At 43.6% G+C, this 24,500-nt stretch overlaps 1 protein-coding gene across 1 annotated transcript in view; it reads left to right on the top strand.

Moving 5' to 3' along the window:
• The window catches only part of LOC144680751 (venom phosphodiesterase 2-like), a 181,823-nt gene that overhangs the window by 31,996 nt on the left and 125,327 nt on the right, over positions 1-24,500 (top strand). The window contains exon 2 of the mRNA XM_078542090.1: positions 4,522-4,600. Coding sequence (XP_078398216.1) covers positions 4,522-4,600 — 79 coding nt within the window. The remainder of the gene's footprint in view (positions 1-4,521; positions 4,601-24,500) is intronic.

The raw sequence follows: 24,500 nt of genomic DNA, 5'->3' as shown, positions 1-24,500 counted from the left end.
TGCATTAAGTTTGAATGTGATACAGTTCATTCTGAAACTAGGGTTTTAAATCTGAAGAAAGGAAATTATGAAGGTACGAGAGTGAAGTTGGCTATGGTGGAGTGGGAAAATACACTAAAAGGTTTGACAGTAAACAGGTAATGGCTAGTGTTTAAAGAAACACTACACAGTCTACATTCATGTATACAGACATACATTCCTCCAAGGCAGAAACACCCAAAGGGAAAGATAAATCAACCATGGTTAATAAAAGAAGTTAAAGATTGAATTACATTAAAGGAAATAGATTATAAGGATGCCAGAAAAGGTGGTAAGTCTGAGGATCCGGAGCAGTTTAGAACCCAGCAAAAGAGGAGCAAGAAACTGATTAAGAAAGGGAAAATAGAATAAGAATGAAAATTAGCATAACACCAGGAACATAAAGGCAGACTGTAAAAGCTTCTTTAGATACGTGAAAAGGAAAAGATCAGCTTGGACAAGTGTAGGCCCATTTCAGGTGGGGACAGGAGAATTTATAGTGGAGAACAGAGAAATGGGAGAGAACATGTTACAGTTACAGAGAACAGTTACTTTGTGTCTGTCTTCATGGAAGAAGATACAGAAAATCTTCCAGAAATGCTCAGCAACCAAGGGACTTGTGAAACTGGGGAACTAAAAGAAATCAGTGTTACTAAAGAGGTAGTACTAGAAAAGTAAACTGGATTGAAGGTTGATCAATCCCCTGGACCAGATGAGCTTCAACCTAGAGTGAAGGAGGTGGAGAGAGAGATAGTAGATGCATCGGTAGCTATCTTCCAAATTCTATAGATTCTGGAAATGTTCCTGCGGACTAGAAAGTAGATAATGTAACCTCACTATTTAAGAAGGGAGGAAGAGAACTACAGATCTGTTAGTTTGACATCAGTAGTAGGGAAAATGTAAGAATCTATTATTAAATTAAGGATGTGATAATTGGACATTTAGAAAGGAATGATAAAATTGGGCAGAGTCAACACGGATTTATGAAAGGGAAATCATGTTTGACAAACTTGTTGGAGTTTTTGAGGATGTTACTTGTAGCATAGATAAAGGAGAACTAATAAATGTGGTGAATTTGGATTTTCAGAAGCTTTTGATAGGAGGTTAGTAAATAAAATTAGAGTGCATGGGATTGGGGGAAATATACTAGTATGGATTGAGAATTGGTTAACAGACAGAAAGCAGAGAGTAGGGGTAAACTAATGGCATATTGGCCTTCATCATGAGGGGGTTTGAGCACAGGAGTAAGGATGTCTTGCTGCAGTTATACGGAGCCTTGGTGAGACCTCGCCTGGAGTATTGTGCACAGTTTTGGTTCCCTTATCTAAGGAAGGATATACATGCCATAGAAGGAGTGCAACGGAGGTTCACCAGATTAATTCTTTGGATGGCAGGATTGTCTTATGAGGAGAGATGGAGGAGACTGGCTCTGTATTCTCTAGAGTTTTGAAGAATGAGAGGTGACCTCATTGAAATTTACAAAATTCTCACAGGGTGTGACAGAATGGATGTAGATAAGAGTTTCCCATGACCAGTGAGTCTAAAACCAGGGGACATAATCTTAGGGTAAGAGTTAAGCCATTTAAGACTGAGATGAGGAGGTATTTCTTCACTCAGAGGGTGATGAATCTTTGGCATTCTCTACCGCAGAGGGCTGTGGAAACTTGATCATCGAGCATGTTCAAAACAGAAATTGATAGATTTCTGGAGACCAATGACATCAAGGGATATGGAGATAATGTGGGAAAGTGTAGTTGAGGTAGGTGATAAGCCATGAACTAATTGAATAGCGAAGAAGGCTCGACAGGCTGAATAGTCTACTCCTGCTCCTATATTCTTAATTGTACAGGTATGTGTTTTAGGTATTTATTTTAATTACTTTATTTTTTATTTACTATATTTTAAAGTTTTAGTTCTTCTTTATTTGTAGATCTACCTTAACTCTGGTGTCCTAAGCTAGCTATTAACACACTGTCCCTTATGCCAAGCACTTTTATACATATGTAAAAAGCAAGAGGGTAGCCAGGGAAAGAGTGGGCCCACTCAGGGACAGAGGTGGAAATCTGTGTGTGGAGCCAGAAGAAATGGGAGAGATACTAAATGAATACTTCTCATCAGTATTCACCAAAGAGAAGGACTTAGCGGTCGATTTGTCTAGGGAAGAGTGTATAGATAGCCTGGATCATGTTGAGATCAAAAAAGAGGTGTTAGGCGCCTTGAAGAATATTAAGGTGGATAAGTCCCCAGGGCCAGATGGGATCTACCCCAGAGTACTGAGGGAGGCAAGGGAGGAGATTGCTGGGGCTTTGACAGAAATCTTTGTATCCTCACTGGCTACGGGTGAGGTCCCAGAGGACTGGAGAATGGCCAATGTTGTTCCATTGTTTAAGAAGGGTAGCAGGGATAATCCAGGAAATTACAGGCCGGTGAGCCTTACGTCAGTGGTAGGGAAATTATTGGAGAAGATGCTTCGTGACAGGATTTACTACCATTTGGAAGCAAATGGGCGTATTAGTGAGAGGCAGCATGGTATTGTGAAGGGGAGGTCATGTCTCACTAACTTGATCAAGTTTTTTGAGGAAGTGACAAAGATGTTCGACGATGGAAGGGCAGTGGATGTTATATACGTGGAATTCAGTAAGGCCTCTGACAAGGTCCCTCATGGCAGACTGGTACAGAAGGTAAAGTCGCACAGGATCAGAGGTGAGCTGGCAAGATGGATACAGAATTGGCTTGGTCATAGAAGACAGAGGGTAGCAGTGGAAGGGTGCTTTTCTGAATGGAGAGCTGTGACTAGTGGAGTTCCGCAGGGATCAGTGCTGGGACCTTTGCTGTTTTTGGAAACATAAATGATTTGGAGGAAAATGTAACTGGGCTAATTAGTAAGTTTGTAGACGACACTAAGGTTGGAGGAGTTGCAGATAGTGAAGAGGATTGTCAAAGGATACAACGGGATATAGATCGGTTGGAAACTTGGGTGGAGAAATGGCAGATGGAGTTTAATCCAGACAAATGCGAGGTATTGCATTTTGAAAGGTCTAATACAGGAATTATACAGTAAATGGCAGAACCCTTAAGTGCATTGATGGGCAGAGGGATCTGGGTGTACAGGTCCACAGGTCACTGAAAGTGGCAACGCAGGTGGATAAGGTAGTCAGGAAGGCATATGGCATGCTTGCCTTCATTGGCAGGGGTATCGAGTATAAAAGCTGGGAAGTCATGCTGCAGCTGTATAGAACCTTGGTTAGGCCACACTTGGAATATTGCGTGCAATTCTGGTCGCCACATTACCAGAAGGATATGGAGGTGTTGGAGAGGGTGCAGAGGAGGTTTACCAGGATGCTGCCTGGTCTGGAGGTTATTAGCTATGAGGAGAGGTTGGAGAAACTCGGACTGATCTCACTAGAGCGACGGAGATTGAGAGGCGACTTGATAGATGTTTACAAAATTATGAGTGGCATGGACAGAGTAGATAGAAGCTTTTTCCCAGGGTGGAAGAGTCAATTACTTGGGGACATAGATTTAAGGTGAGAGGAGAAAACTATAGAGGAGATGTGCGGGGCAAGCTTGTTACGCAGAGGGTAGTGAGTGTCTGGAATTTGCTGCCAGAGGAGGTGGTGGAAGCAGGTACGATAGTGGTGTTTAAGAGGCAGCTTGACAAATACATATATTTGATATAAATATATTTATACAAATACATACATACATATGACAAAGACAAATAGGATGGGAATAGAGGGATACGGACCCCGGAAGTGCAAAATGTTTTAGTTGACGGGCAATATGATCGGCACAGGCTTGGACGGCCGAAGGGCCTGTTCCTGTGCTGTACTTTTCTTTGTTCTTTGTTCACTTACCAGCCAATCAACTTAGTAGTTTTCTGTGATGTCACAGTTGTTTTTTCACTCAGTAATTGAAATGATGCACTCCCGACTCCCGACTGTCTCCGCACAGCTCCTATTCTATTCCCATGTAAGTAAGGCCGCGCTCCGATTCCCGGGCCATTTTTAAGATGCTCCTGACTCCCGACTGTCTCCGCTCCTCTCCGATTTCATTCCCAGGTAGGTAAGGCCACTCTCTGATACCCAAGCTGTTTTTAAGGCGCTCCCAACTCCGCTCCAATTCCACTCCCAGGCAGATTATTGACATCGCAGCCATTTCACCTCGTGGAACTATGAGCTGCGTATTCTTCTTGGAGTATAAAAATATTGTAGGAAATTCTGATGATCTCTTACCTTCAAAAAAGTAAAGTTAAGCAAATATTGGGTATAATATTCATCTTCAGTGATTGGGCAGTGAATTAGCTGGTGCAATTTCCCACACAATATTGAACCTGACACATTTTCATCCTACTGAAGTACTGAAGGTGAAATTTATCCCCACTGTATATTGGGTCATGATCCTTATAGTGAACAAGTGGTTCTCTATACTAAAGTATTATAAAAATAAAATGACAACATATGGATATGTGCAAGCTTATGACATCTATTTTCTTCTGCATAGGTGCTGCTTTTGTCTTTGTTAATTTTACTTCTTGGACTTGGACTTGGCCTTGGCCTAAGATCATGTAGAAGTGAAGTAGGTACGTGATACAACTTTTTCAACTTTAAGGTTAGCAAAAATGTTATTTTTCCATTATTGATAACGTTCTACTTATTTTTAAAATTGTGATTTCCTTTGGAACTTATGATAAAAGATCGTGACTTGTGCTATATTTATAACTTAATGATCTTTTTAAATTAATTTTTATTTTCTTTATAGACTTAAAGATTAAGGTTTTCTTTACATGTATGGAAGTATTGATTCTGCTCTAACATGATCTCTATCACATTTATGTAAGCTTCTCTTACCCCGAAAGTAATTCAGCAAAACTCCTGGGCCAAGAGTTTCTGCTTTGGGCAGAATCGGAGATACAGGTCCAAATTCCACTTGGTTTAAGAAGAGTTTTTGTTTTGCTCAAGTTTCTGCTCAAACTTATTTGCATATCACAAACTAAAATCTTCTATGAACCAGTGCAATTGGGCAGAATGCGAGAACGTAGGAGCGTTTACTAGTTACATTGGTGTACCGTAGTCAGTTTCTTAGTCAATTAAAAGATATGTATTTAAAAGATTTTAAAATGTGCAAATTAATGTCTTTGTGCCTAAATCACATTAACAGTTTAATTTAAAGAGCCTCCTGCATCCAGGTTTAATTAATGGAAACTCAATCACAATGGTGGTTATTCAATTTGGGGATGTAGTTAGTATTTGTGGGCATTGCAGCCACTAGTGTGTTTTGCTTTTAAGCTAGTGCAAAAGATCACAGAAACTGGATTTGTGATGGAGTGGAATTTGTACTTGAAATTCCTCCATGTTTTGTGGTAGTTTGACTGATTTGGGATGAATTGGGCTGTAAGACCAGTGAACACCATGTCCTGGGTATCTGCTGATCGTTACAGAGCTGTTACTGAATCCTGAAAATGTTTCAGTGATCAAAGCAACTCCGGCAATATCTTCTTCCAAAGATCATGTGATCTCTTTATATTTAGGATTGGATTTGAAGGCCAAGCTCTTTTTTGAGAGAATTAATGCAACATTAACTTTTTAGGAGCTGCCTTCAAGTACTGTAAGTGGAGGGGAAAACAGAAAAAAGGGTGTCAAGAAGATATAATAATGTCTATAATGTTATTGGAAATTATTTTATAATAGTTCTAGTAGCGTCTGTGTCCACGGGCAGAATTTTCTGTCTGTCAGGCGAGCCGGTTGGGAGCGGGTGTGGGCGGGCGCGGAGCCGATTACTGCCCGCAAGCGGCTGCGCAATGTCATTTTACATTGGCAGGCCAATTAAGGCCCGCCCAGCATGACGCATATCCAATAGCGCTCAGTGCCACCTATGTGGGTGGGAGAAGGAGGGAGAGTCGGGGCCTGCACTCTTGCACATGTGCACGAAAGAGCGCAGAAATCTCCCTGAGGCACGGAGCTGCTGTAGGGAGATTAAGTTCATACTGATAATTTTTAATAAAGAAAGTTAAAAATCATTTACACATGTCCCCTCATGTGACATGTTTATGAAATGAGTAAAATTTATTTATTGATTTAATAAACCCTTCATGAAACCTCATCCTGCCTGTTGATGAGGTTTCATGAAAAACGTGAAGGCTGCTTGGGCTCTTCGCCAATGATAAGGTTGGACGGGTAGTGTTGAGAATTAGTTTAATTGGTTTATTAATGGCCTTAACAGGCCTTTGACAGTTTGGTGGGTGCGCAGCCACCTCTGGTGAGTGCTCGCCGAACGGAAGATCTGAATGGCGCGCGGTGACGTCGGGATACACACCTGACATCAACGCGCATCAATTTACGTATCGGCGTGTGGGGCCTGCCCCCGCACGCAGATGTGAAAATTCTCTCCTACGTGTGTGTATGTGTGTGTCTTAATTGGATTAAAGCCAGCTGGTCTAGAGGCTTTGATGTATGGAAGAGAAGTAGGTTTAAAATGATAATTAGGTAAACATTGGGAAGTTACAAGGTAAAGTGTAAAGGGGGGAATTTGCATTTTTAAATAAACCATTGAAAAAAATGGGTGAACTATTACACCTAGCCAGAAGAAGCCAGACAATGCATTGATTTTCTTTCAAAGTTTACTAATAAAATTGGTGCTATTAAAGGGTTTTATTGTTAGAAGAGGTAAAGTTTAAAAAAACCTAGCGATACAATGAGAATTTGCATTCAAATATGTATAAAGGAAGAGAAACTGGTGGTGAAAAAAGGGGGATTCTAAGATCCAAAGCCTCCAGCCTGTAAGCCTCAAGCTGCTGTCTGCAAGGATCCAGAGCTGAAAGAAACTCATTTTGAATGTGATTGTCCAGAGTGCGCTTTGCCAGGGGTCTGTTTAATACTATGGCCAGGATTTTCCGTTTGGCGAGTGGGGAGCGTGGCCTGCTCACCAACGCGTAAAATGACGCGGGATGACGTTGGGCGGAATTCTCGCCGTCACCCTGCCCCATTTAAATTTTTAGGTAGGCGGGGCTTAGCAGAATCAGCTGTGCGCCCACCGACCTGTCAATGGCCAATTGAGGCCATTGACAGAGTCATCAAACTAATTAATGGACCTGCCCGTCCAACCTTAAGGTTGGCGGGTAGGCCAGGAGCCCTGGCAGGCAATAGAAAAAGCATGAAACCTCATTCACGGGCGGGATAAGGTTTCATGTAGGTTTTTAAAAATTTAATTAAAGCGTATCTAAAAGTTATGGACATGTCCCAACTCATGTGACAGTGTCACATGAGGGGACGTGTCAGGGAATTTTTTTTTCTATTTTTCTGATTTTTTAATGTACACCCGAACTCCCTGAGGTGCACGAAAGAGCACACTCTCGGCTCAGGGAACCCCCCCCCCCCGCCTGCACAGGGAGCGCATAACGCTTCCGTGCACACGTCATGCTGGGTGGGCCTTAATTGGCTCACCCATGTAAAATGGCGGCATGCCCCCAATCGGGGGTGCTGATTGGAGGCACGCCTCCGCGCGCCCACTATTCAACTTCCCCCCGATGGGGGGAAAATTCTGCCCTTTATGTTTTACTATTGCCTTAACGGAGGTGTAACTGGGAATCAGATTAGTTAGGGAATTTTTAGAAGTTATTGTAGTAGTAACTTATCGACATATGTATGTGCTTACAAACTTTTAATTAATAAATGTTTAATTTTAGTGTTACAAAAACCACTTGAGACTCGGTGGTCTTATTATAGCTGAATTCAAAGCCTGCATCTCGAAACATACAAATTGCAAAATTGGTTATGACAGTTGTTTCAAGTTTCCCTCTGGGATTTGAACAGCTCAGCATTTATCATCAGTTGTGTCATAATAAGGGAAATCCTTAATTTCTGAACTTCCTATGATTGTAAATAGAGTGACAAATGAAAGCAAACTAGCAATAAAGGGGCAGGAAAATTGATAGGAAAGTTACCTCAGCTCCTTATGTGCACCAATTTGTGATAAATTACAAAACAGCATTGGCAGAAGCCTGGAAATGTGGGATTTAGCTGCCCTTTCCATGAAGGAATACTGAAGATGGGAGACTTAAAAGAACTCTGCAAGTTACTTGCAGTAGTCCTTGTCATTTATAATGTTACATTGAGCACTCAGCCGAAATGGGTCATTTGGCCCAACGTCATGAAGGGATATTAATGTATCTCATGTTATTGGAAATTATTTAAAAAATGGAATTGTAGTAGGGTCTGTGTCTATGTGTGTGGCTTAATTGGATTAAAGCTAGCTAGTCTGGGTGCTTTGATGTATAGTAGTTTTGAGATGTTAATTAGATAAACGTAAGGAGTTAGAAAGTAAAGAGCACATTTGCATTTATTGAATAAACCATTCAAAAGAATCAGTAAAACCTTGCACCTAGCTGGGATACGCCAAGCAATGTGTTTATATTACTAACAAAATTGGTGGAATGAAATGATTATTGTTAAGAGAGGTAAAATTAAAAAAAACTTAGTAATACAATGGAAAATTCACATTCAAAGGAGAGCGAGGTATAAAGCGAAAGGAGTTTGTGTTTGTGGGGCAGAGGCATTTAAGATCTAACCAGCCTGTAAGCCTACAACTGTGTCTGTGAAGGAACCTCATTTTGAATTTGTAAGGTCAAATGTGCTTTGCCTGGTGTCTGTTTAAAGTCTATGGGTTATTGTTGCCTTGGTGAAGATTTACCTGGGAGTGATTAATTTGGGGATTTGTTTAAAAGTTAATATGGTAGTAATTTTTAGGCATGTGTAGGTGTTTAATTCGTTGTTAAATTAATAAATATTTAGCTTACCTTAAAAAAAACCTCTTGGGGCTTGGTGGTTTTACTCCTGAATTCAGAGTTCATGTCAAACATACCAATTGACAACATAGATTATGACAGTTGTTCAAGTTTCCCTCTGGAGTTAAATAACTCAGCCTTTACCAGCTGCTGTGTCATAACATCCAACTAGCCTATGCTTTATTTTTTATTCATTGATGGGATGTGGGGATCGCTGGCTATGCATTTATTGCCCATTACTTATTGCCCTTGAGAAAGTGGTGGTGATCTGCCTTCTTAAACTACTGCAGTCCATGTGGTGTAGGCACACCCACAGTGATGTTATGGAGGGAGTTCCAGGATTTTGAACCAATGACGGTGAAGAAATGGGCGATACATTTCCAAGTCAGCATGGTGAGTGGCTTGGAGGTGGTGGTGTCCTATGTGTCTGCTGCACTTGCCCTCCTAGATGGTAGTGGCCGTGGGCTTGGAAGGCCGTCCAGGGAGGCTTGCTGAGTTCCTACAGTGAATTTGTAGATGGTACACACTGATGGATCTGTGTGTTGGCAGTGGAGGGAGTGAGTGTTTGTGGATGGGGTGCCAATCAAGTGGATTGCTTTGTCCTGGATGGTGTCAAGCTTCTTGAGTGTTATTGGAGCTGCACTCATCCAGGCAAGTGGGGAGAATTCCATCATGCTCCTGACTGGTGCCTTGTAGATGGTGGATAGGCTTTGGGGAGTCAGGAGGTGAGTTACTCACTGCAGGATTCCTAGCCTCTGACCTGCTCTTGCAGCCACAGTATTTATATGGTAGTCCAGTTCAGTTTCTGGTCAATGGTAACCCCCAGGATGTTGATAGTGGGGGATTCAGCGATGGTAATGCCATTGAATGTCAAGGGGCGATGGTTAGATTCTTTCTTGTTGGAGATGGTCCATTGTCTGGTACTTGTGAGGTGCAAATATTACTTGCCACTTGTCAACCCAAGCCTGGATATTGTCCAGGTCTCGCTGCATTTGGACATGACTACTCAGATACGGAAACAGTCCATGATTAGTGCTGAACATTGTGCAATCAACAGTGAATATCCTCACTTCTGACCTTATGATAGAGGGAAGGTCATTGATGAAGCAACTGAAGATGGTTGGGCCTAGGACACTACCCTGAGGAACTCCTGCAGTGATGTCCTGGAGTTGAGATGATTGACCTCCACAACCGCAACCTTCTTCCTTTGTGCTAGGTATGATTATGACCTATGGAGAGTTTTCCCCCTGATTCCTACTGACTCCAGTTTTGCTAGGGCTCCTTGATGCCACACTCGGTCAAATGCTGCCTCAAGTGCAGTCACTCTCACCTCACCTTGGGAGTTCAGCTCTTTTGTCCATGTTTGAACCAAGACTGTGATTAGGCCAGGAGCTGAGTGGCCCTGATGGAACCCACACTGGGCGTCAGTGAGCAGGTTATTGCTAAGTAAGTGCCACTTGATAGCACTTTTGATGACCCCTTCCATCACTTTACTGATGATGGAATGTAGATTGATGGGGCGGTAATTGGCCCAGTTGGATTTGTCCTGCTTTTTGTGTACAGGACATACCTGGGCAATTTCCCACATAGCCAGGTAGATGCCAGTGTTGTAGCTTGGTTAAGGGCGCAGCAAGCTCTGGAGCATAAGTCTTCAGCACTATTGCCGGAATATTGTCAAGGCCCATAGCCTTTGCGGTATCCAGTGCCTTCAGCTGTTTCTTGGTAACACGTGGAATGAATTGAATTGGCTGGAGACTGGCAGCTGTGATGCTGGGGACCTCCAGGAGGAGGCCGAGATGGATCATCCACTTGGCACTTCTGGCTGAAGATTGTTGTAAATGCTTCAGCCTTATCTTTTGCACTGATGTGCTGGGCTCCCCCATCATTGAGGATGGGGATGTTTGTGGAGCGTCTTCCTCCAGTGAGTTGTTTAATTGTCCACCACCATTCACAACTGGATGTGGCAGGACTGCAGAGCTTAGATCTGATCCGTTGGTTGTGGAATTGTTTAGCCCTGTTTATCACTTGCTGCTTATGCAAGTAGTCCTGTGTTGTCGCTTCACCAGGTTGACACCTCATTTTTAGATATGCCTGGTGCTGCTCCTGGCATGCCCTCCTGCACTCTTCATTGAACCAAGGCTAATCCCCCGGTTTGATGGTAATGGTAGGGTGGGAGATATGCTGGCCAGGAGGCTACAGATTGTGTTTGAGTACAATTCTGCTGCTGCTGACGGCCCACAGCACCTCATCCTTGCATTGCTAGATTTGTTTGAAATCTCTCCCATTTAGCACGGTGGTAGTGCCATATAACATGTGGCATACAAAACGCTGGTGTTTATGCGCCACATAAGCCTTTTCCTGACCTACTTTATCTAACCCTACTGCCATACCCTTCTGCTCCTTTCTTCTTCATTTTCCTATTTTGCTTCTTTTTAAATGCATCCATGCTGTTTGCCTCAACTACTACTTGTGATAGTGAGTTACATGTTTTAATCACTCTCTGGATAAAGAAGTTTCTCCTGAATTCCCTATTAAATTGATTCATGCCTTTCTTCTATTTCTGACCTCTAGTTTTTGGACTCCTCCACAAGTGACACATTTTCTTTGCATTTACCCTTTCATTAACATAAAAACCCCTATCAGGTTACCCCTCAGCCTTCTCTTTTCCAGAAAAAAGATCCAGGTGTTCAACTTCTGTTGCAAAGCATATCTTCTCATTTTGGTATTGCTCTTGTGAATCGTTTTTGCAAGTTGGAGGAAAAAAAAATTGTCTTCAGAGAATAATTTTGATAGCAATTTAAAAAAAATGTTGCTTTCTATTTATGCCAGGACAGATCTGTGATTTACCGGAGAGAATCTTGAAGTCAAGTTACGTGCAATTTCTTTTTGGCCTAAGAACTGCTCTCGAGTTACTTGGTACTGGGAAACCAGACCACTGGCTGGAAATACAGTCACGCTTTTCAAACCCTTGAATTTGACCATCAAAGTTTGATTGCCTTATCAATGCTTATAAGATGTGAGTGGAAGGTTCATTCCGCTGTGAACTGCTTCAGTCTAAACTCTGAAGCCCACTTTAGATTTTTGATTCTTGGATATCATCCTGGCCATATGTTCTAGAAGTTTTTTTAAGAACAGATTGTCAAAGCAAAGGGACTTGAATTAAACTTGAGGAAATCCAGACTGTTGAGTATGCAAAATAAAAGCAAGATACTGCAAATGCTGGTAAACTGAAATAAAAATAAACTGTTGGAAATACACAGGTCTGGCAGCATCAGTGGTGAGAGAAGACATTTGAAGAAGTCATATTTGACTTGAAATGTCAACTCTGTTTATCTTTCCACAGATGCTGCCAGATCTGCTGAGCATTTCCAGCATTTTGTTTTTATTTCTGTTTATATATGTTGCAAGAGTACTTAACAAGGCTTCCACGGTGCAGTCACATTTTTTGGGATCTCTTTAGATTCCAGTTGGGCAAATTGCTCTATTCAAACACTTCTCTGCAGTGCCTGCCATTGGCTGTACACACTACAGCCTCATTATGCTGTATGTTTTAACTACATTGTGTAAGGGTTCAGAGAATATCAGTGAAATCAGAGTGGTCCAATTAGCATTATGGTTTGATAATCGGAGAGATTCTAGTGTTTCCTGTGTCACTGCTGAAACACAGAAGGAAGCACAATTACAGATTCATTTTTGCAAATAGTACAAAGCAAATATTATTGTAACATTTATACCATTGGATCAGCCTTGACTGGTATACGTGTTTTGGCCTTTGAGTCACGGGGTGTGGACTTGAGGCCATCTCCATAGATTTGAACATACAATCCAGACTGGCATTTCAGCAGGAGTGCTGCTGCTGTATTTTGGATGAGATGTGGCGGAAAAGGTCCCATGGCACAATTAAAAGAAGAGCAAGAGAGATCTCTCAGTTTCCTAGAAAATGTATACCCCTCAACAACATCATGAACAAAGACTATTTTGCTATTTCATTGCCATTTATGGAAAATTTTGTACCCTGTGGTGTGAATGAGTTTGGGATATTGATACTCAGATAGGAATATGAGAAATATAAGGATTGTGCCCAATTAGAATGAAGAGTATTTCCATTGATTAGGGACAATTAGCAAGTTGCCCTTTGGTGACACCATACAAAAACACACAAGGCCCCCGATGGGAGGCCCTCTACGGAGGTGTCCTCCCGCTTTCTATCGGGGACCTGGGTTGGAGGGTGTTGCACGCAGCAGTCCCATACAACCGTAGAATGTGTAGGTTCACGGACTCCCAAGACACCTACTCTTTTTGCGGTCTTGTGGAGTCCGTGGACCACGTTTATATAGGGTGTTATAGGCTGCACTCCCTTTTTAGTTATTTAAAAAACCTTCTGTTGCTGTTTTGTTTGCACTTCAGTCCCACACTCCTGATCTATGGACACCCGGTGCGGAAGGGGGTCGGGAAGGAGGAGGACCTCCTCGTGAACCTGCTCTTGGGCCTGGCCAGGTTGGCCATTAACAGGTCCAGGCAGCGGGCGATCGAGGGGGGAGTCCCGCCCGATTGTTTGTCCCTCTTCCGCGGCTACGTTCGCGGCCGGGTGTCCCTGGAGAGGGAGCACGCGGTGTTTGCCGGCACCATCGAGGCCTTCCGTGCCCGGTGGGCACCGTGGGGACTGGGGTGTTTTGTTGACCCCTTTAATCACATTTTGGTTTAATGTTTGTAAGTTTCCTTTAAACTTTGTCCTTGGTTTTACAGCTGACCTGAATTAGGGGCTGTGCTTGATTTAACCCTTGTTATTGTTAATTTAGTTAATTGTTTTAACTCGAAAAGAGTTACAAAAACACACATCAATTTCCACACCTACACTGATGACATGCAGCTCAGCGTTATCACCACATCTCTTGATCCCTCCATCGTCTGTAAATCATCAGACATCTTGTCTGACATCCACAACTAGATGATCAGAAATGCCCTTCATCTAAATATTGGGAAGATCAAATCTATTGGGCAGAATTTAATTCCGCCCCCTCCCCACCACTACCAGCCCCGCGCCCCCCCCAACCCCGAAGCAGGGAGGGGCTATTTGATTGGGTGGGAACTCGCTGCCTTCCCGCCTCCCTCTAATTAAGTCTGGGGCAGGGAGGCTTGCAGGGAGCCTTCCTGCCCAGAGACCAATTGATACCCTTAAGTAGCCTACTCCCACCGCTGCTGGTATTCAACCAATGGCAGGTGGGAGATTCGCCATCCAGGAAGGTCGCCCAGCAAGCTCTGTCATTTTGCTGGCAGCCTACCAGGAGTCTCCCTCAATCACGGGCGCACTGTGCCTGGTCTACCGACCCAGCACCGGGAAGGGGGCCCTTGCAGGAAGCTAATGCATGCCCTTGCTGCAACTCCCTGTGACCCCCATCCCACCCACTCTCATCATTATCTGGGGACCTGCGGCTGACCCTTCCTGCAGGCCTGACTGTAATATTGGCAGTAGCTGCTGGTACTGGGGAGCAGCTGGCCTCTGGTTTGCTGGCAGTTCTCAGGGGCAGAGTTTCTGCCCTACTAGGGCTTTAATTGAGTGGGGGGCCTGCCACTGTCCAGGTAACCTGGTAACCTCATAATTGCATCAGGCCTCTCAGAGAGAAGCGACATGGGGTTCCCACTGGTGCTCCAACTGGTGGCCAAGCCCCACCTCGTACTCATTAAATTCTTCCCATAGTCGTCAGTCCTTTCTACAAGCTCCATTCCCTAGCTAACAAATCCATCCTTCTCCCTGGCAACTGTCTGAGGCGGAATCAGACTGTTTGCAGTTCTGGTGTTACATTTGACCCTGAGATGAGCTTCTGACCACATATCTGTACCATCACTAAACCGACCTATTCCACTTTGATAAAATCTGACCCTGTCTCAGTTCATCTGTTGTTGAAACTGTTGTTTATACAGTAAATGGCAGAACCCTTAAGTACATTGATGGGCAGAGGGATCTGGGTGTACAGGTCCACAGGTCACTCAGGTGGATAAGGTATTCAGGAAGGCATATGGCACACTTGCTTTCATTGGCAGGGGTATTGAGTATAAAAGCTGGGAAGTCATGCTGCAGCTGTATAGAACCTTGGTTAGGCCACACTTGGAATATTGTGTGCAATTCTGGTCGCCACATTATCAGAAGGATATGGAGGCATTGGAGAGGGTGCAGAGGAGGTTTACCAGGATGCTGCCTGGTCTGGAGGATATTAGCTATGAGGAGAGGCTGGAGAAACTCGGATTGTTCCCATTAGAGCGACGGAGATTGAGGGGCGACTTGATAGAAGTTTACAAAATTATGAGTGGCATGGACAGAGTAGATAGTCAGAAGTTTTTTCCCAGGGTGGAAGAGTCAATTACTAGGGGACATAGATTTAAGGTGAGAGGAGAAAACTATAGAGGAGATGTGCGGGGTAAGTTTTTTACGCAGAGGGTAGTGAGTGTCTGGAATTCGCTGCCAGAGGAGGTGGTGGAAGCAGGTAAGATAGTGGTGTTTAAGAGGCAGCTTGACAAATACATGAATAGGATGGGAATAGAGGGATATGGACCCCGGAAGTGCAAAATGTTTTAGTTGATGGGCAATATGATCGGCGCAGGCTTGGAGGGCCGAAGGGCCTGTTCCTGTGCTGTACTTTTCTTTGTTCTTTGTTTTTTGAAACCCTCATCCTTCCCTTTGTTACCTTTAGATTGACTATTCCAGTGCACTCTGGGTCAGTGTCCCATGTTCTAACTTTTGTAAATTTGAGATCACCCAAAACTCTGCTGCCCTTGTCTTAACTTGAACCAAGTCATGGTCACCCATCACCCTGTGGCTTCCAGTTAAGCAATTTAAAAATTCTCATCCTTGTTTACAAATCCCTTCATGGCCTCACTTGTCCCTATCTCTATGTAACCCCCTCCAGCACTAAAACATTAATACCTGCACTCTTCAAGTCTGGCCTCTTGAGCATCCGCTATTTTAAATGCTCCACCATTAGTACCTTCAGTTGCCTGGGCCCTAATTCTAGAAAATCTTTTCTAACCGCTCTGCCTCTCTACCTCTTAAAATCTACCTCTTTGACCCCAAGCTTTGGGTCATCAGCCCTAATGGGCAGAATTTAGCCCTTGATGGGCGTGCGGGCCCCACGGGCTCGGCGGTAGGCGGGCATCTGAACCCTGCTGCCGAAACGGTGCCTGCCGTCATTTTGAGTGGGCGGGCCAATTAAGACCCACCCAGCAGCTTCCCGACAGGAAGCGCATAGCGCTTCCCATCCTGGGCGGGGGAGGATTCCCCATCTGTCAAAGAGCACACTTCTCCCTGAGGCAAAGTGCTGTCTCAGGGAGTTTAGCGAAAGGTAAGTAAAGTCAAAAAATAGAGATATTTTAAAATTATTAACATGTCCCCCTCATGTGACAATGTGAAGGTTTAAGGTTGGCCGGGCAGGGCATTTAACTATCTTAAATGAGCCTGTCAATGGCCTTAATTGGCCATTGACAGATTGGCCGGCGGACAGCTGATTTCGCTGTCCGCCCGCCTTCCTTAAGATTTAAGTGGCCCAGGATGACGTTGGGGATTCCTCCCGACATCATCCCGCGTCATTTTCCCCTCGGCGAGCGGGCCCCGCCCCCAAATCGCCGAGGGGAAAATTCTGGCTAATATCTCTCTATGTGGTTCAGCATCAAGTTTTGTTTTATAATGCTCTTGTGAAGCACCTTAGGGTATTTTACTATGCTAATGATGCTATACAAATACATCACAGCTCTCAAAAATATTCCTAAAGCACTTCACCTACGTTGAATTATGAAGGAAATTGTGACTGCTGTTTCGTAAACAGCATCTATAGTAATGAGAGAAATGACAAGTTTAATTCTTCTTTAATGTTGGTTAAGTGGAGAACGATTGTCTGGGCAGCACAAGCACCCCCCTGCTCGTTCACAGGATGTTTCATATCAACCAGAACAACCAAAAGTGGCCTTTGTTTTAAGAACTAATGCAAGAGGTAGCACATCTGATGTCACCTTCAAATGCCACCCACATTATGTACTCAACTTCTGAAATGGGCTTGAAGCCATCAACGTATATTTGGTGAAAGCTAACTTGTTCAAGGTAGATTTCAGGCTCTTTCTTAAGCATAAAATAGCTGCTCAAAAAGGCCATGTCTGCCTTACAGCCACTGGTGTGACCTTTTAGATTAATGAATAGGTTAGGGAGTTTGTCAATATGTATTACAATTCTTCGGGGGGTTAAGCCAAATAAGATGCCAGATGATGTGTATGTATACCCGCAGCAGCATTGCCTTGGATCCTTATCAGGGCACTATAGTCTCATCTTGGAGAAATATTAATTGATTTATGCTATCTTGTGTTAAAATTCCAAAGAAATTAATGGTTTAAAGCAATATGATCTGTCTTTTGTGTTTTAAGCTTTCTTTCTAAAGGACATGTAGCCTGAACAGTTCTGTGAATGGTGTTTTCAAATAACAAGTCTTTTATCCACATATTCTTTAAGCAACAGAATCGAGTTTTTTCTAGAGTCCATTGTAACTGATCTACTCATGTGATTATTGATAAAATTCTGCATCTTGTAATTATGCTGTTTACTCAGTTTCAAATGCACCTACATGAGCTGAGGAATTAATTACATTTGTTCTCCATCTTAAACTTTGCAACCTCCAGGATTTCTACTGATCTTCCTTTGAAGCGAGGAGCTCCTGAAGAAATGACCAGTGTACCTCCCTAGTTGTAATGAACCACTTCTCCCAATTTCCAGTATTGAAGTAACCAAATTGACAGCCAGAGCAACAAAAGTAATTCTAGAGATATTGGCCAGACAACAGATCTGCGTTTCACAGCTCAGGATCCTAGTAGTTTGCAGAACACCGTTTAGATCTTGCCAACTTTGAAATGCCACCATAAGGGCACAGAATGCATTCTGGGTGGAGGACTCACCAAGACTAGCTCGGTATCACCACAACTAACCGAGCTGGCCATGTCTTGAATAACATAAATGCCAGACTGGGCCTGCGGCAGGTGGTGAAGGAACAAGCAAGAGGGAAACTTGATCTCGTCTTCACCAGTCTACCTATCACAGATGTATCTGACCATGACATTACCGAAAGGAGTGACCACAGCACAGTTCTTGTGGAGATGAAGTCGCATCTTCACACTGAAGACACCAACCGCCATGTTGTGTGGCACTTTCACCATGCTAAATAGGATAGATTTTGAACCGATTGAGCAACTCAAACTTGGGCATGCATGAGGTGGTGTGGACCATCAGCAGCAGCACAATTGTATTCAACCACCATATGTAACTTCCTGGCCCAGCTTTTTACTTCACTCTATCATTACCATCAAGCCACGGGATCAACCCTGGTTTAATGAGGAGCGCAGGGGAGCATGTCATGAGCAACAATAGGCATACCTAAAAATGAGGCGCCAACCTGGTGAAGTTACAATACAGGACTACTTGCGTGTCAAGCAGCAGAAGCAGCACACGATAGACAGAGCTAAGTGATCCTACAACCAAAACTTCTGAAGATGTGTGCCTCAGAATTAGCCCTACCCCTAGCCACGTTGTTCCAGTACAGCTACAAAACTGACAACGTAGAAAATTGCCCAGGGATGTTGCATATACAAAAAGCAGGACAAATCCAATCCGACTAATATTGCCCCATCAATTAGCTCTTGATCATCAGCAACGTGATGGAAGTTGTCGTCGACAGTGTTATCAATTGGTACTTACACAGCAATAACCCGCTCACTGGTGCTCAATTTTGGTTCTGGAAGGCTTCTAACCTCATTACAGCCTTGGCCCAAACGTAGCAAAAGAGCTGAATTCCAGAGCTGAGGCGAGAATGATTTCCCTTAACATCAAGGAAGCATTTGAGAGGGGAAACCTTCCACTGGTTGGAGTCATTGCTAGCACAAAGAAAGATGGTTGTGGATGTTGGTGACCAATCACCTCAGTCCCAAGACATCTTTCTTCAAGATAGTGTCCTTGGCCCAACTATCTTCAGCTGCTTCATCATTGACTTTCCTTCTGTATAGGTCTGAAATGGGGATGTTTGCTGATGATTGCACAATGTTCAGCACCATTCATAACTCAGATACTGAAGCAGTCTGTGTCCACATACAGCAAGACTGGGTCAATATTCAGGTTTGAATTGAGTAGTAGCAACGTAACATTTGTGGCAGACAAGTACCAAGCAATGACCATCTCCAGCAGGTCAGAATCTAAACATTGCCCCATCGCCCACCCCCCCTTTAATGTTCAATGGCATTACCATTGCTGAATCTCCAACCATCAACATCCTGGTGGCTGCCATTGACCAGAAATTGAACTGGACCAGCCATATAAATACTGTGACTACAAGAGCAGGTCAGAGGCTGGGATTCTGCAGGGAGAACTCAACTCCTCACTCCCTGATCGCTGTCCAACATCTACAAGGAATATTAGCTTTCCGCTTCCTGGATGAATGCAGCCCCAACAACATTTGAAGCCTGACACCATTCAGGAACAAGCAGCCTGCTTGCTTCTACCAAAGCGCGCTCAACATGAAAGACTACTGATTCATCAGCTGAAGGAGGACAGGGTTACTGGGAGAAGGTGGAGGAGTGGCACTAGGTGAATTGCTCAATCGGAGAATCAGTGCAGACACAACAGGCCAAATGGCCTCCTCCAGTGCTGTAACAATTCTGGCACTAGGTGATCATCAGCAGAAGGTTTCCTTGCCTGTGGTTGACCTGATGGCATGAGACTTCAGGATCTAGGGCCATCCCTCCGCACTCTATAGCTGGGATTTTCCAGCCTGCCCGCGGCCAGGATTTCCTGGTGCTGCCAAAAGTCAATGGCCTTTTGGCTGGCTCTCCAAATTTTCTGTTCTCGCCCGCGACAAGTCCTGCCTGGAAAATCCCAGACTACACCTTTGTGCAGTCATGTCTGTGTGTCTTTCTTGCCAGTGGGGCATGACATACCCAGGGCTGGTTGAGAAGAGGCTGGGTCCTAGGCTGGTAGTCATACTCATAGGACCACACATATATCAGGTTGTGCTTAGAGTAGCTCACACAACTTCAGTACATACAATTTCAGCACAAGTGCACAGACATTAGGGACCCAGTGCAAAGTCGACCAGCCTGGGAGTGCCTTTGTCATTATCAGAAACCAATGCCCAGGTTGAAGCCAAGTGGTCTGTCTGTTTTTTATTATTCTTTTTCATAGTAGTTTGGTATGACTGAGGGGCTTGGTAGGGCATTTCAAAGGGCAGCTAAGAGTCAACTACTGTGCAGTGGGCCTGGAGCACATATAGGCCAGACTGGGGAACAACATGTTTCTTTTCCCAGTGAATTAGTTGAGTTTTTATGATAATTATGATAGCTTCATAGCCTCCATTACTGATACATTTTTAATTCCAAATTTATTCAACTTTTTAAAATTGAATTCAAATTTACAAGTTATCATGGTGAATTTTCAGCTTGCATCTCTGGGTTACTAGCTAAGTAAAATCACTACTACTTCATATTAGTTGAGCTGAAGACTAGAAACTGGTGGCCCCAAAGAGACACTCATTTCTCCAGATCTCGCAGTCATCCTAAATGTATATGTTGCTACATTTTAACCTTTTATTTAAGTAATGGAAGAGAACATTTGTACAGATAAATATTATGAAATTAAACCATGCTGCCTGTCACTGTGATAATCTTTGTGGCAATTGTTGAAACTTTTTATAGCCAGATCTTACATGTCTAACTATACAGCAACATCTTTAAGATATAGTTGAATTGCCAACGGTTCATTCAACGTCCACTAATAAGGGGAAAGCAATCTTTTTACAAAGAATAATTTACAAAGAAGAATAATTTCGATGGGATTTGCAGTTTGAACATGTATGTTATTGTTGCTGTACTCATATATGGGGCAGGATTTCCCCCCCGTCGGGGGCGAAGTCGAAGTACGGACACGCGGAGGCGCACCTCTGATTAGTGCCCCCAGATTGGAGGCGCGCTGTCATTTTACGTGGGCAGGCCAATTAAGGCCCACCCAGCGTGACGTCTGAACGGAAGCGCTTCCTGTGCGGGCGAGGGGGGGGATCCCTAAACCCGAGAGAATCCCTAAACACGAAAGAGCGCACTCATCTCCCTGAGGCTAAGTGCTGCCTCAGGGAGATCAGCTGTACATTAAAAAATCAGAAAAATAGAAAAAACAAATTCCCTGACATGTCCCCTCTTGTGACACTGTCACATGAGTTGGGACATGTCCATATTTTTTAAAACAAATTTAATTAAATTTTTTAAAGCCTATGTGAAACCTCATCCCGCCCGTGGATGAGGTTTCATGCTTTTTCAAATTCCTGCCAGGACTCCTGGCCTGCCCGCCAACCTTAATTAGTTTAATGACTCTGTCAATGGCCTCAATTGGCCATTGACAGGTCGGCGGGCACACAGCTGATTTTCCTGAGCCCCCGCCTACCTGAAAATTTAAATGGGGCGGGGTGACATCGGGTGTTCCGCCCAATGTCATTGCGCGTCATTTTATGCGTCGACGAGCCGGGGGCAGGGCCTGCTCGCCGACGGGATAATCCTGCACATGGTTTTCTTTTTCTTTACAACCCATATTTTTGTCGTACAATACTGGGTGACTGTGGCACTGTGCTATAGAATGCTAAAATGTGGGCTGTGACTATAGTTGCCCATATAACGGCTGGTTCAGAACAGCGGCCGCAAGCTTCTCTGGAAGGCAAGGGAAGCTGGAAGAAGATTTACTTTGGGTCAGTCTGCCATATAGGCCACAGCCCTGTTTGTGGTAACGGAGAGCCATTAGAAAAAATCTGGGAACAGCTCAACTGCCTGTCCCTTTCTAGAAATGAAAGGGAATGGAGAGAAAAAATAAGAATGGTTTTAAAAAAAAATTGTATATGTTCAGGCGGTGACACTTAAAACTGCCTCGAGTCATTAAAACTGGTTTGTTATGCTTGAAGCCCATAGTCCTAAACTGGGTAAGTTGCATCACTGCAACTTGTGATTGGGCTGCTTTTTGGTTCCAGAGGATGCAAAATCCTGAAACCTGTTTCCTGCTATTCAGAGTGGGGACCTTGGAATGTCTTATCTGCTGAGAGGGCTGTCTTGGTATAATGCTAGATAGTATCATAACACGTGCAATTAGTATGCTATATAAAACAAGAATCGAGTGTTGGAATAAATTAATTTGGACTTGAACTAGGTTTGTTTTGTCATTTCTAAGTATCGCGACCATGTTACAATTTGCCATTGCCCAAGTTCTCTGTATGTTTGTAGTCTCTTATGAAATTATATACTGTTCTCTCACAAGTTAACTCGTTGCTTACAGTTTTTGTCCGGGTCAAACTAACCATTTGTCTACATGCTAAGCTCTGGACTTCCCTCCCAAAACTTCTCTGCCCCGCCTTCCTCCTTCAAAGACACTCCTTAAAGCACACCTCTTTTTAGTAAGTCTTTAGCCACCTGTTCTTTGGCCCAGTGTCAATTTGTTTTCTTATTATACTGCCATGATGCACCTTGAGCCATTGTTCTATTAAAGACACTATACAAATGCAAGTTGTTGTTGGTGTTCAGTCCTTTATAGAGTTCTGAATGCTAAAGGGAAAACCATAGGCTGAAACTCAAAACTAAAATTAGGAACATTGTAATAGAAAACCTTTAATTTGGTAAAAAGGCAAATATTCTGAAACCTTCAGCCACATCCTTGTTTGAATACCACAGAAAATCTTCCGTAAAATGCAGTCTTTTAGCTGTGTATAAAAATAAGTCTTGCGGTTTCAAGATAAATAAGAAATAGAACTGTATATTCTCTTATGTAAGTACAAATCCAGTTTTGGAAAGTAAATTCTGTGGAAAAGAAGTTTCCTGTTTTGTGGATTTAATTGACTTTTAGAAAACTGAAAAACAATGTGGCTTGAATTGTTTTTGCCTTGTGGAAGCTGTTAGTTAATTTTATAGTGAATTTGCTATAGCAATAAGTTGAAACCCACAATGTTGATGGTAGGAGTATTTACTTGAGTGCTACCACAAATTAAAAATATGTCTAGCCCATAGCTGTTTCTAGCCAGATGCAAATCAGAGGCAGTTTGAGCCGGTTTATTCTGCATTAGCCAAATAAAAGCAGAGTAAGTGGGAATATAGTTCACAGAGGCCATATTACATGTGGGGAAACTAGGGCCAGGATTTCCTGGTCGGTGAGTGGGGGGGCGGGGCTCGCTTGCCGATGCGTAATATGATGCGGGATGACGTCGGGCGGAACTCCCGGTGTCACCCTGCTCCATTTAAATTTTCAGGTAGGCGGGGGCTCAGCAGAATCAGCTGTGCGCCCGCCGACCTGTCAATGGCCAATTAAGGCCATTGACACAGCCATTAAAGTAATTAATGGACCTGCCCGCCCAACCTTAAAGTTGGCAGGCAGGCCAGGAGCCCTGGCGGGCGTTAGAAAAAGCACGAAAATTCATCCACGGACGGGATGAGGTTTCATGTAGGTTTTAAAAAATGTAATTAAACCGTATTTGAAAGTATAGGCTGAATGGCCTAATTTCAGCTCCTATGTCTTATGGTCTTATCTTGATTGGTAAGGGGATCAAAGGTTACGGGGAGAAGGCGGGAGAATGGGGTTGAGAAACTTATCAGCCATGACTGAATGGCGGAGCAGACTCGATGGGCCGAATGGCCTAATTTCTGCTCCTATGTCTTATGGTCTTATATGGACATGTCCCAACTCATGTGACAGTGTCACAAGAGGGGACATGTCAGGGAAATTTTTTTTTTCTATTTTTCTCATTTTTTACTGTAGAGCCGATCACCCTGAAGCAGCACTTAGCCTCAGGGAGATGAGTGTGCTCTTTCGTACGCATGCGCGAAAGAGCACACTCTTGGCTCAGGGAATCTCCCCCCCCCCCCCCCTTCCGCACAGGAAGCGCATAGCGCTTCCGTGCGGACGTCACACTGACACCTTAACTGACCTGCCCACTTAAAATGGCGGCACGCCACTAATTGGGGGCGCCGATCGGAAGCGCAATTCTGCGCACCAACCCTTAAACTTGCCCCCAGACGGGGGGAAAATTCTGCCCTTGGAAAAGTATACTGACTACAGCGATCAACGAGCAATTTCATAGTTCCAGCTCTTAACAGGTATTTTGCCAAGTGTCTATGTGTGGCTTTAAGAATCTTCATGTAGACAATTTAAAATTAAGCATGGTCTGCTGGGGAATCAGGGGTAAGGGGGCTAAGGGCAGAGAGCAATCTGTAAAAAGCAGAAAACGGCAAGGGTTGAGATATGGCATGAATGGATATTCTGGATTTCTGTTTGCTTACATCTGATGATCTGGGAATATGTGTCAGTGTGACTCAGTTGGTAGCGCACTTACCTCTGACTCATCAGGTTCCGGGTTCAAGTCAGGGGGTGAGCACAAACATCAAGGGTGACTCTCCTGTGTGAAATTAAGAGAGTTACAGGCACTGTCATTCAGATGAAATGTTAAAACTAAGGCCCCATCTGCCTGCTTAGGTGAATGTAAATGATCACATAACACTATTTTGAAGGAGAGCAAGGGAGTTATCCCAGGTGATCTGGTGAATATTTATCCCTCAATCATCGTCACATTGCAGGTTGTAAAAGTTTGCTGTGTGCAAATTGGCTGTTGCATTTCTAACATAACAGTGACTACACTTCAAAATTCTTAATTTGTTATGAAAA

This window comes from Cetorhinus maximus, chromosome 5 (genome assembly GCF_964194155.1).
Source record: "Cetorhinus maximus chromosome 5, sCetMax3.hap1.1, whole genome shotgun sequence".
NCBI classification, from domain to species: domain Eukaryota; kingdom Metazoa; phylum Chordata; class Chondrichthyes; order Lamniformes; family Cetorhinidae; genus Cetorhinus; species Cetorhinus maximus.
This window is presented reverse-complemented; position numbering and strand designations above follow the sequence as displayed.